At 41.6% G+C, this 13,336-nt stretch overlaps 1 protein-coding gene across 1 annotated transcript; it reads right to left on the bottom strand.

Annotated features, from left to right (window-relative positions):
* Positions 1-1,187: 1,187 nt before the first annotated feature.
* LOC135713577 (TRAF3-interacting protein 1-like) lies at positions 1,188-11,234 on the bottom strand. The gene is made up of 5 exons (XM_065236709.1): positions 11,021-11,234; positions 10,692-10,809; positions 1,662-3,043; positions 1,395-1,597; positions 1,188-1,338 (listed from the first exon to the last, which is right to left on the bottom strand). The coding sequence occupies exons 1-5, from the start codon at positions 11,150-11,152 to the stop codon at positions 1,188-1,190; spliced, it is 1,986 nt and encodes a 661-aa protein (XP_065092781.1). The 5' UTR covers positions 11,153-11,234.
* Positions 11,235-13,336: the final 2,102 nt, after the last annotated feature.

Consider the following 13,336-nt stretch of genomic DNA (forward strand, 5'->3'; position numbering starts at 1 on the left):
CAGATAAGAAAACTAAACCGCTCGACACAGTGATTAATTGAAGATGATACATCCTGTGATCCATATATGTATATCATCCATTAAAATTATGTTCCTTTACAGTGGATCGTTGCTTTTCTCATTTTGCGGTTTAAATTAATTACTAAAAAAAACATGATTATTAATTAAATGTGTAGTTGAAGATGGTAATTTCAAATAACAGACTAGAGTGGTAATTTTTATACGATAGATGAGGAGATGAAAGTATAGAGTTGATAATTCCGTTAGAGTACGGCAGTGTGAAATTATATATATAGAGAGTAGAAAGCGAGCAAGGACAACTTTTATGAAGGTACAAATCGGTTTGATCGTCTCTCTTTACCAAACTCCCCCGTTGGAGAGGGACGGTGAGGGGTATCTCCCCCTCCCCCGCCACCATTGACGATAGAACTGTTTCAAACACATCGTCGGTACATGAGCGAGTCGGTGATCATCTCTTTTTGCCAGTGGTGGCGGGGGGGGGGATACCCCTCACCATCCCTCTCCAACGGGGGAGTTTGGTAAAGGGAGATGATCAAACCGATTTGTATTTTCATAAAAGTTGTCCTTGCTCGCTTTCTACACGCTATTTCAAAACTACCCAAATTTGGGTAGAGTCCACCCAGATCCGTCAAAACTGAACCTACCCAAAAATGGGTAAACTGTGTTGGGAGTGACAAGTTGACAAATGAACAACATTGACATCAATCCGATCGACTTTTTTCATTTGTCAACTTGTCACTCCCAACACAGTTTACCCATTTTTGGGTAGGTTCAGTTTTGACGGATCTGGGTAGATCCAACCCAAATTTGGGTAGTTTTGAAAAAGCGTGTACTCTAAATATATATAATTTCACACTGCCGTACTCTAACGGAACTATCAATTCTATACTTTGAGGAGATGCATCTATCGTATAAAAATTACCACTCTAGTCTGTTATTTGAAATTAGCATCAAATCGTTGACTTCACGCAGAAGTAATATAAAACAAATAGTTAAAGTATTAAATGTGATTGACTTGTAATTTATTGTAATCAAATATGCAAAGGAGGACTTTACCTTTGACAATCTAGATTGTATCGTCTCAAATTAGTGCCTCGCAATAAAACTCAATATATTGTTCTTTTTTATTAAGTTGAATTAATAAATCTATAGAAAACAAATCACATTTAAATCTCTGTCATATATAACCTCTCAATTTTCTGTTCGTTTAGTAGGATATTCGCCCTCGTTACGTCCACCATATCTCGGTATTCTTTTATGTTGGTCTCAATTTGCGCTAACTGGTGCTTCAATGGCTCGATTGCATTTTCGTTTACGCTGGAAAAGGAGAGCTTATTATTTCTAGTTACTTCATTTTCAACTAGATCAATTACCTTCGTTCCTTGTTCAGATCGACAATTGCTAGCGAGTACATCTGCTGCCAGTTGATCAATTCCCGCTCCATGGAATCCATATCTTCCTGAATGAAATCCATTAGCTTCCCCAGGGGATTCACCGATCGTGTCAATTTTTGGATTGACTCCCTTAAGGTTTCCATCTGTTTCACAGAGGATTGTCGTTGACTAGCGCTCCATTCCTATGAACCAAGTATTACTTAATAGTATTTTACACTGTGTAATTACCCACTTAAATGCACTTACAACATCCACTTTCTTAGAGACCTCCGGGTTCACTTCTGCCCCTGCTATGTTCGAGAACTCTTTCTGCGTCTCAAGGATCTGCTGAACTAGATGACCTTGTTCCTGCTCTTCCTTCGCCTCAGCAAGATCCGGTTGCGTTCCACTGTACACATCACCCACCTGAGTTGGATCTTCGATAACGATTAGATTTTCACCATCATCGTCCAATAATTCATTGTTGAACACTTCCATTTTAACGTTGATCTCACCCAACTTCGTTGTCTCGTTTGGCTGTAGGACTATCTCAACGTTTTTCTCTTTTCGTCGAGGAGCTCCAGGTCTTGCCGAAGGCGGTCGAACACTCGGTGGCCGTAGACTAGTTCTCGGTCTCATAACGCTGTCTACCGATTGTTGTCGATTCATCGGTGGTTTTGCGGATATCCTCTCGCTAGCAATTGGCTCGATTGGATCCGAATCATGTCTGCTAATGGGCTCTCCCATGATAACACTATTTTGTCGGCTTGGACCTTGGACTTCTAGTCCATTGTATTGGTTCAAGTCACCGAGAGCATTGTTTTCACTTGCAGTCAAACTCCCTTGTTTTTTCAGTGATGATCTCCGGCTGGAGTTTTTCTCAGCCCGCCGTAATTCTGCTTCTTCGTCTATCACGGCGATCATCTCATCCTCGGCAGGAGTAGTAGGCTTTTTACCATTCATTTCCAAAACTTCTTGAGCCTCCTTCAGTGAATCTTTACTATCGTTTTCAATGCTCGATTCTGCAATGTTGTGCAACTGTTGTTTTGCATTCGCCGCTGTTGGTTCTTCCTTGATCGAATCTGATCGCTTCAAACTTTTCTCCTTTTCTTTCGATCTTTGCTTCTCCAGCTTTTTTCGATCACTTGTCGGTTTGGCATCAACTTTGCTGGCCTTTGGTTTCTCTGTTTTAATGGTGCTTGAAGTTTTGTCTTTTTCCTTACTTTTGCTAGTTTTGTCGGACTTTTCCTTCTTAGTTTTTGACTCATCTTTCACTGCATCACTACTTCGCTTTGTTCGCTCTTTCTCTTTTGGTTTTGATTTATCCTTTTCTTTTTCCTTATCCTTTGTCTTCTCCTTTTCCTTCATCTTATCCTTCTCTTTGTCGTTGCTTTTCTTCTCGTCCTTTTTCTTTTCTTCCTTTTTATCTTCTTTGTTCTTCGCACCATTCGTGACCACCGTTTCATTATTTGCGTTTCCGGTCCCACTAGCCGTTCCTTGTTTGGTGTAGGCTTGCACAGCACTTGTGCTGTCTAGCTTCTTGTCGAGTGCGTAGCCAATCGCTTGCAATAGTTCATTCGTCTTATCCGGCTCGAGACCGGCAACGACCTTCGAAGGGCGAATTTTCAACTCTTGCCCGGTAACGGATTCTGAAAATGGGAAATGGAACGATTATTGCTCTGATTGACCACCACAGGCTTGTCTTGCGCTCTTTACGTTTATTTTTTGCTCTTTGGACTGGTTGGTTTCTTACATTCTCTGTTAGCTTTAGGTAAAAGTTGTAGTTAGGGGCTGTTCGTAAACTTTTTTTTTACTTTGTTATAGTGATGGTTAGCTATGGGCAGGTTCATCACTTAGTCGAGGTCTGTTCATAAACTACATAGGCCGTTTTGGAGAGGTTGAGATGGGAGTTGAGTATACAGGTGGTGTAAATTTGTGGACTTTCCCTCTTCCCAACTCATCCTGCATAGTCTACGTGGTTTATGAACAGCCTCTTATTTTTTATATGGTAACCATTCATTGAATTTACATATAGTGTGTCAATCGCAATGATACCAACAATCAATACGAAACTAACGATTTTAAATTGGCACACTACTTGACTAGCCTATTTGTCCCAAGCAAATCGATTACGTGCCCCATTCTAGTCGAAATTCTAGTACTACACTATGTTTGTTTTGATTCGCTATGAAAGTTTGACAGATAACATCAGGGGTTAGTGGATTTTCCTATGTTTCGAGGGGTGAATCGATTAACTTGGGACTGAAGATAGTACCAGAGCTGAGCCAAAAAGTTGAGCACGTTTCTTCGGGACCTACTAGTCTTAGAGTTACCTCTGGTACTCTCTTCGGTCCCAAGCTTATCGATGCACCCCTTAAAACAAAGGAAAATCCATGAGCCCCTGATTATATCTGTCAAACTTTCATAGCGAATCAAAACAAACATAGTGTAGTACTAGAATTTCGACTGGAATGGGGTACGTTAATCGATTTGCTTGGGACAAATAGGCTAGTCGTGTTGCCAAAAACAAGAATGTTAAATCGAAGAACACGGTTTATGAATCAAAGTTTTCAGACATAACATGAACATGAAATTGCAAAGAGCAAATATACACAAAGTGTAGGGCTAGCCTGTATGTGATACAGTACAGTATTGACCCGATTTTGTCAGCTTCCTTTATGAAAATCTTTTCTTATACTCTACAAAACCCATGCGCTTTTTCAGGTGTTTTATTGTACCAACATATATACATACATACATACATTTATGTGTACTACATCACATTTAAGATAAGACATAATCAACAATAGTACGCCACAATACTCGGTTTGCGGCTGCAGCTCTCCATCCTCGGTCATGCCCAATGCTCGCTAGATCACGCTCTACCTCGTCCGCCCATCAAGCTCTCTGCGCTCCACGCCTTCTTGTGCCAACCGGATCAGTAGCGAACACCAACTTTGCAGGGTTGTTGTCCGGCATTCTTGCACATGCCCTGCCCACAGCATCCTTCCGGCTTTGGCCACCTTCTGGATGCTGGGTTCGCCGTAGAGTGCAGCGAGCTCGTGGTTCATTCTTCGCCGCCACTCACCGTTCTCCTGCACACCGCCGAAGATCGTTCTTAGCACACGTCGCTCGAAAACTCCGAATGCTTGCCGGTCCTCCTCGAACATAGTCCATGTCTCGCGTCCATAGAGGACCACCGGTCTTATTAGCGTTCTGTACATGGTACATTTGGTGCGGAGGGGGGGAATCTTTTTTAACCGTAGTTTCTTCGGGAGCCCGTAGTAGGCACGACTTCCACTGATGATGCGCCTTCGTATGTCACGACTCACATTGTTGTCAGCCGTCAGTAAGGATCCAAGGTAAACGAATTCCTCCACTACCTACCTAATGTCTATCGTGACATTACTTCCTAGGCGAATCCTGTCATGTTTGGTTCCGCCTACTAGCTTTGTTTTTGACGCACTCACCACCAGTCCAACCTTTGCTGCTTCGTATTTCAGGCGGGTGTATAGTTCTGCCACCGTTCCAAATGTTCTTGCGATAATGTCCATGTCGTCCGCAAAGAACAAATTGACCGGATTTCGTGAAAATCGTACCCCGGCTGTTGAGCCCGGCTCGTCGCATTACACCTTCTAGAGCGATGTTGAAGAGTAGGCATGAGAGTCCGTCACCTTGTAGCAGTCCCCGGCGAAATTCGAATGAACTGGATAGTTCACCCGAAACCCTTACGCAATTTTGCACACCGTCCATCGTTGCTATGATCAGTCTGATCAGCTTCCCAGGAAAGCCGTTCTCGTCCATGATTTTCCATAGCTCTGTGCGGTCGATACTATCGTATGCCGCCTTTAAAGTCGATGAACAAATGATGCGTTGGGACCTGGTATTCACGGCATTTCTGGCAGGGTTACTTCCACTCACTTGCTATAAAAAATGTTTTTCAGAATTATGAAATCATTAGATCTTATAATGTTAATTAGTACTTGTAAGTTACAAGAAGAGGTCGTGAAGTATGTGTTTGACACATACAATCTGTCATTATTGCTTTCAGTGCGTCACAATCAGCGATTATATGATTCGTGAGCGCTCACGAATCATAAGATCGCTGATTGTGACACTCTGAAAGCGAAATTGACCAGTTTTATGATAGTTGAAGATGCTAATTTCAAATAACAGACTGTAGTGGTAATTTTTATACGATAGATGGAGTAGATGAAAGCATAGAGTTGATAGTTCCGTTAGAGTACGGCAGTGTGAAGATTGTATATAGATATTAGAATAGCGAACTAGGACAACTTTTTAGGAAGGTACAAATCGGTTTTTTCATCTCTCTTTACCAAACTCCCCCTTTGGAGAGGGATGGTGAGGGGTGTCCCCCCCCCCCCGCCACCACTGGCAAAAAGAGATGAAAACCGACCCGTTCAAGTACCAACTGTGTGTTTGAAACAGTTCTACCGATTTTTACCGCACTTCAATTGTTATTTGAAGGAAGGCATCCAGTCGTAGGTTTGGAAATTGCAACTATTGTTTACCCCTACCACGATATGTGCTCCTGTCATCGTCGACTTGACGATCTCGAGGGGACACGGGTGGGGTAGGTGTTGCTACTGTACCTTTCGACCATTGACAGTAATTGATGGTATGCTCCCATCCAGAGTTATGTACTTTGACTATATTGACTTTTGCCAGTGGTGGCGGGGGGGGACACCCCTCACCATCCCTCTCCAAAGGGGGAGTTTGGTAAAGAGAGATGAAAAAACCGATTTGTACCTTCCTAAAAAGTTGTCCTAGTTCGCTATTCTAATATCTATATACAATCTTCACACTGCCGTACTCTAACGGAACTATCAACTCTATGCTTTCATCTACTCCATCTATCGTATAAAAATTACCACTACAGTCTGTTATTTGAAATTAGCATCTTCAACTATGTAAATCGTTGACTTCACGTAGAAGTAATACTAAAAACATATAGTCAAAGTGCAGTTTTATGAGTCAAACACATACTTTACACCCTCTTCTTGTTACTTACAAGTACAACATATCATTATAAGATCTAATGATTTCATAACTCCGAAAAACCATTTTTTATAGCAAGTGAGTGGAAGCAACCCTGATTTCTGGAGGATTCGCCGTACGGTGAAGATCTGGTCCGTTGTCGATCGGCCGTCGGTGAAGCCGGCTTGATAACTTCCCACGAACTCGGTCATTTTAGGTGATAGACGACGGAAGATGATCTAGGATAGCACTTTGTAGGCGGCATTCAAAATGGTGATCGCTCTGAAGTTCTCACATTCCAAATGGTCGCCTTTCTTGTGAATGGGGCAGATTACCCCCTCCTTCCTCTCCTCCGGTAGCTGTTCTGTTTCCCAGATCCTGACTATCATCCGGTGCAGGCGGGTGGCCTACTTTTCTGGGCCCATCTTGATGAGTTCGGCTGCGATACCATCCTTACCAGTTGCTTTGTTGTTTTTGAGCTGCTGAATGGCATCTTTAACTTCCCTCAGCGTGGAGGTTGGGTCAGTTCCTTCCTCTGCTGCACTGACGTAGTCGTTTCCTCCATTGCGCTGGTCTCCCGTGCCTACGTTCTCCTCGCCATTCAGGTGCGCATCGAAGTGCTGCTTCCACCTTTCAATCACCTCACGTCCGTCCGTCAAGAGGCTCCCGTCCTTATCCTTGCACATTTCGGCACGTGGCACGAAGCAGCTGCGGGATGCGTTGAGCTTCTGGTAGAACTTCCGTGTTTCTTGGGAACGGCAAAGCAGTTCCATTTTCTCGCACTTCGCTTCTTCCAGGCGGCGTTTTTTCTCGCGAAAGATGCGGATCTGGTGTTTCCGAGGGGGGCGACAAATCTAAATCTCAATTCTAGATGCTCAACAATTCTCACATTAGCGAATCAATCTTCGAAAAATCTTCTTTCATTTCTCCCATCTACTTGCATCGCGCATCATCTTTTTGCAAGAAATCTTCAGAATCGTCATCAATCTTCTTTCTATCTACTCAGCGTGCGCGCAGCTAACCACAGCAAAACACATTTTTTCCTGTATCGTAGATAGAGTCGCCCCCCTCGGCTGTTTCCGCTTCTGTTTATACCGTTCCACGTTCTGTCGGGTTCCATGCTGCAGCATTACCATAGAGGTAACTCTAAGACCACTGGGTCCCGAAGAAAATCATTATTATTTTTGGCTCACTCAGTACCAGAACAACGGTCCCAAGCAGTCCCAAGCTATTTCCCTCACCGCTGCATGTTCTGCATGAATCCACACACCCCTGATGTTATCTGTCAAACTTTCATAGCGAATCAAAACAAACATAGTGTAGTAATAGAATTTCAACTAGAATAGGGTACGTTAATCGTTTGCTTGGGACCAATAGGCTACTAAAGTGGTGAGCCAATTTAAAATCGTTAGTTTCGTATTGATTGTTGGCATTACCGCCCGCGCTGCGTTTTTCTCCTCCAAAATCGCTCTGCACTCCTCGTCGAACCATTCATTCCGTCGACTTCTTTCCACATACCCGATGGTGCTCTCGGCTGCATCGGTGATGACTGCTTTTACTGTACTCCAGCAGACCTCTAGAAGGGGCATATCGAGCTCGCCCACCTCTGGCAACGCTGCCTCAAGATTCTGCGCGTATGCTAAGGCGACATCCGGTTGCTTCAGTCGCTCTAGGTTGTACCGTGGCGGGCGTCGGTACCGTACATTGTTGATGACGGGAAGTTTTGGGCGCAGTTTGACCATCACCAGGTAGTGGTAAGAGTCAATGTTAGCGCCACGATAGGTCTTGACGTCGATAATGTCGGAGAAGTGCCGTCTATCAATCAGAACGTGGTCGATTTGCGATTCCGTCTGCTGTGGTGATCTCCAGATGTAACGATAAGGGAGGCTGTGTTGGAAAAAGGTGCTGCGTATGGCCATGTTCTTGGAGGCGGCGAAATCGATTAGTCGTAGGCCGTTCCCGTTCGTCAGCTGGTGGGCGCTGAACTTTCCAATCGTCGGTCTGAATTCCTCCTCCTGGCCTACCTGAGCGTTTAGGTCTCCTATGATGATCTTGACGTCGTGGCTTGGACAGCGATCGTACTCGCGGTCGAGCTGTGCGTAAAATGCGTCCTCGTCATTATCAGTGCTTCCGGAGTGAGGGCTGTGCCCGTTGATTATACTAAAGTTGAAGAATCGGCCCTTGATCCTCAACCTGCACATTCTTTTGTCGATCACGATGAAAGCTGTGCCCAGCTCGCGTGTGTTGCCGCAACTCTGGTAGATGGTATGATTACCTCTAAACGTTCGCACCATAGATCCTGTCCAACACACCTCCTACGATGCCGAATCCGCGGTCCTTCAGTAGATTGGCAAGTATTCGGGTGCTCCCGATGAAATTGAGCGATCGACAGTTCCACGTGCCGAGTTTCCAATCGCAAGCCCTATTTCGTCGCTGGGGTCATTGCCGTTGGTCTCGGTTCGTATTTCCAATTTATTGCACCAAAGTATACCTTAAACATCCGTTTTGAAGATGAATGAGAAATATTTGGAATGACGATAGTGTGAAATAAAGATAAAAGCGAAGAAAACAAATCAATTGATATGATGTCTTCGATAAAAGTCTGATGCATGGAGCGGCTAGCAACATCAGGTCATTATTTACTGTATTTCCATTGGTCGCGACACTTACCTACTTACTTGTCAGGTCGATTATTAATGGTGCTTATATGGTTCCATGCGTTGAATACCCAAGAGTGTGGAATCAAGAAATCAATAAAAAACCCAACTATATCAGTTTAGGTGTAGGGTAGATGTACCGATTATGTCTATATGTTTCTATTGTGGTATGTTCCAATTATAGCCTACACACTTAGAAATTATTACCGACTTTGGTAATTTTTTACCGAACTTTCAACAGCTTTCAAAAGCTGATTCACAAAATTTTAATTTCAAAACACTGTCAGCCTTGTTTAAATAATCGAGTCTTGCCATTGTGGTGAAGTTTTCTTTGTTTTGAAGCATAAAAACTAATGAATGAAAATACCTGATTTTTACCAAACAGTGTTCAGCTGTTGAAAGTTCGGTAAAAATGACCGAAGTCGATAATCATTTCTGAGTGTGTATGGAAATCCCACATGTCATAATAGGAACATACCATAATAGAAACGTACACACTTATTTTTTGCCGATATTCCAACAGCCGAGTACTTCTGAAATTTATTTTACTGGGATTCAGTAAAACAATTGCCGAGACAAACAGATATTTTGCAGAGATATCAGCAAAAGTAAATGCCGAGGCTATACATTATAGAGGCTGTTCATAAACCACGTAGATATTGCTGATTGCATCTGAAACTGGACTATCCCAAAAATGCAAAAAAGTGTGATAAAAGTGCACGTTTCCGTCAAATCGTTTTGATGTCTTCGGAGCACTTATTGCTTGCATCATAAGGAATAAGTGCACTGAAGACAGCAAGACGATTAGACGTAAACTTGCAATTTTATCACGTTTTTTAATAAGTGAAAACGCGCTTATTAGTCCAATTTGGTGTGAAATGCGCAATACTGGAGGAGGGAGTAGAGATTGCCTGCCCATACAAATTAAAAAAAATGTATAAACGATAGTCTACGCGGGGAAGGGAGTCTAAAATTTATCAAAATCAATCTACGTAGTTTAATAATAGCCCCATATGATATAATAATTGCAAATGCCGAGCAACTTAAAAAGCAAAAATTGGCTCATGCAGCTAATTTTGCATATACTGTGCTGTACTGTAGCTAAAATTGTTTATTGAGTGGTGCTACATTTTTCAGTGTTTTTCCAAATAAAAATATAATAACTCAATACATAATGTTCCTTTAATAAATCGTCCGCAGATAATAGAAACCATAACTTTTGCAAACATAAGATACACACACAAAACTTCCCATTATTCTAGATTACAGAGTAAATGACGGCTTCGCCAATACCTTTAACTGTTATCGTCAGGGGATACAAGTAGTACTTGCTCGTTGAATTTAATTTTTGCATGAGGATGCATCATGTGAAATTTATCGCCAAGGACTATGTCGATAATAGGTAATTGCCGAAGCCGTCATTTACCCTACATAAAAGAAGCATCCTACTGCGTATTACTTCGACCCTATTAGAAAAGTTTACAATATTCATCCACGTGTAGTCCACGGTCGCCATGTCAACCCACCAGCCACCGTAATATACCCACGACAACCAAACACACTTCGTTATGAATGAGTAAATAAACCACGATGCAAAGCGTGAAGATACTATACTCGAAAGACTATACATGTACACACTCACTAGTAACATCAATTAACTTCTGCAGGTAGGCAATCTTTGCATCTCGATCCTTGATGTTATCTGAAACCAGTTCTTCCGACGTGAATAAACCCTTCAAAAACTCAGTGTCCTTGATGACCTAGAAATAGAAGCAAAAACACGCAGTCACAACAATCTATGTGGAATTCCTTGACTCATCTAATAATATCAATAACAGGCATGTAACAGCGACAAAATACAACCAAAAAAAACGGTCACGAACAGGTGTGAGATTTGAACATTTTTCAATCAATATTTTGCTTCATTTGCATGCCTCTAGAAAATTTTCACTCTCACAGTCCACTACTGACCACATTGATGACGTCGTGGAGAAATCGAAACGGAGGTTTCTTAAGTAGCTTGTCCGTAAGGGCCGGCTTTTTCACGTATTTCCCCAACACGTTTTGGGTCTTCTTTATAATGGCAGGATCTGGGTCACCCATTCTGATATCCTCGATTTTAGATGTCTCGACGTGTTTAAAGTACTAAACGTCACTCCTTCTATGTATATTCACGCATTTCGTTTAATTTAACCAAATTCTGGTTCACTTTTACGGATATTTAAGCGAATTGTTACAAGCGAAGTGGTTGCGATTGTAGAACTGTGAGTTGTAAACTTGAGGTTTTCAGACTGCTCGAGGCCAACACAAAAGGAAAATATAAATCCTTGTTGTAGACCAACGGTTACCAGGGAAACGTCCTGTGCTTTCGAACATTGCATCGAGGCTTTCGTTAAGTGATTAGGTACATTTCGAGGCCGCGTTCGAGCGTGCTTTTTATATCACTTGCATACATGCCGCTAAATAGTTGTGCGCCAAAAATAGACCTCGCTTTTCCACCACCCATTATCCAGATGAGTGTGATACTATGCAGAAAACTCTGAGTAGCATTAGCTTCGTATACAATTATGGGAAAGTTGGGGAGGTGTTCGGGGTATCATCACAAACGAAGTGACAGACGACTTACTGGCGAAGAAATCCATTTAAATAATGTGGTTCACTGTAATAGAATTTTCTTGGAAGCTTGTGCCATCATCCACCAGATGGGTTAGTTTTTTTGTTTTGATTTGAACAAAGTTGATTTTGTGTACAATGATTCTTTGACAGTGTGCAAAGAGTGCGTATCATTTTGTCATTTTTTTATGCATTTCAGTTTTGAGTAGAGTGAAAGAGATAGAACCAAAATATTCTAGTACATTTGGTGAAAATGCTAGTTCAATCCAATAGTAGTGTTGCCATGTTGTACAATCCAGTAGTAGTGGTGTTGCCATGTGGTACACTGAAAAATTGCAATAGCAGGTTAGTCACCAAAGTTTTCGAGCCGCTCCGTCTGTCACTTCGTTTGTGGTATCATCCAAGCCATTTGTGGGATAGTTTACCCATGCGGGATACAGTTCGTTTATGGTATGGTACGTTTAACGCACGCACACTAGCAAGAGCAACGCCGTGTATAGTTGTTGATTATTTTCCTCTGACTAATCTAGATAGAACTGGAATTAGGGCGTCACAGTTTTTGTAAACTATGGCTTCTATCGATGATTTCTAGGAACTCAAGGCACGCCCACGCAGACCAACATAACCATCGGATAGTAGAAGTCTTTCCCTACCCGATGAGGATGTTGGTTTGCGTGGGCGGGCCTTGAATTTCTAGAAATTCTCGCGTCACTTTTCAAAAAGTCCTAAGTAACAAATGTAAACAAATCGAGTTAAGCGATACAAACTATTGCTGTTCTGTCATTGTATGTGATACAAAAACATCCATCCAAATTTACTTTCATTTATTTAAGATAATCATTGATCAAAAATTGTCCAATGTACAGATTGAAATGATGGATACATGATTGTTACTTCGGTCATTCGGACTGCCTAACATGATTGGTGCTCATTTTCCAAAGGCGGGGCCAATCTAAAGTTAGGTACTATACTCTGAAATCTGTGAAAGGGAATCTAGTATCATGTAGACAAAACGTCCAATGTAACACTCATTGATTATGTCATTGAGAAAAATCGTCCAATGTAACATGTCCGATGTACAACTCGACTTGTCAAAACGTCATATGTGATTTTTTTTTCTATGTTGTAGCATGAAATTCAAAGCAAAATTGTGATTTTACCGTCTCTTCTGAATTTTAAACGTTTTTATACACTGACTGCATTAAAAATAGAATTGCAAAATGTATTGCTTTTAAACAGTTAAAATAATAATCTGTCGAACTTCAACTTCGATTTTCTCAAAATGGTGGATATTATACATTGGTCTATTTGAAAAGTGACGCGAGATTTCTTGGTTAATCAACCAAAGAAGATCAATTAATAAATCGAGTTAGAATATTGTGTTTGATTCCAAAAACTAGTTGAATTTGAGAAGCACATAAAGGTAATTGAATTTCTGTTCGATTACAATACTCTTAAATTTAATCTAATAAGAACAGGCTTGCAATTGCTCATTACAGCTAAAATGCTAGTTTTCGTAATTATGAAACTATGGAAAACTATAATGATAATTTGTATTAGTAAGAAGCAAGAAGAGGTGGTAAAGTTTGTGTATGACATATAAAATTTGTCAATTTTGCTTTCAGAAGGCCACAACTAACGATTTTATGATCGCTGATTGCTCGCTGCGTTGCT

This window comes from Ochlerotatus camptorhynchus, unplaced genomic scaffold (assembly GCF_037179485.1).
Source record: "Ochlerotatus camptorhynchus isolate MF236.1 unplaced genomic scaffold, CSIRO-AGI_Acam_v1.1 ptg000569l, whole genome shotgun sequence".
NCBI lineage: Eukaryota > Metazoa > Arthropoda > Insecta > Diptera > Culicidae > Ochlerotatus > Ochlerotatus camptorhynchus.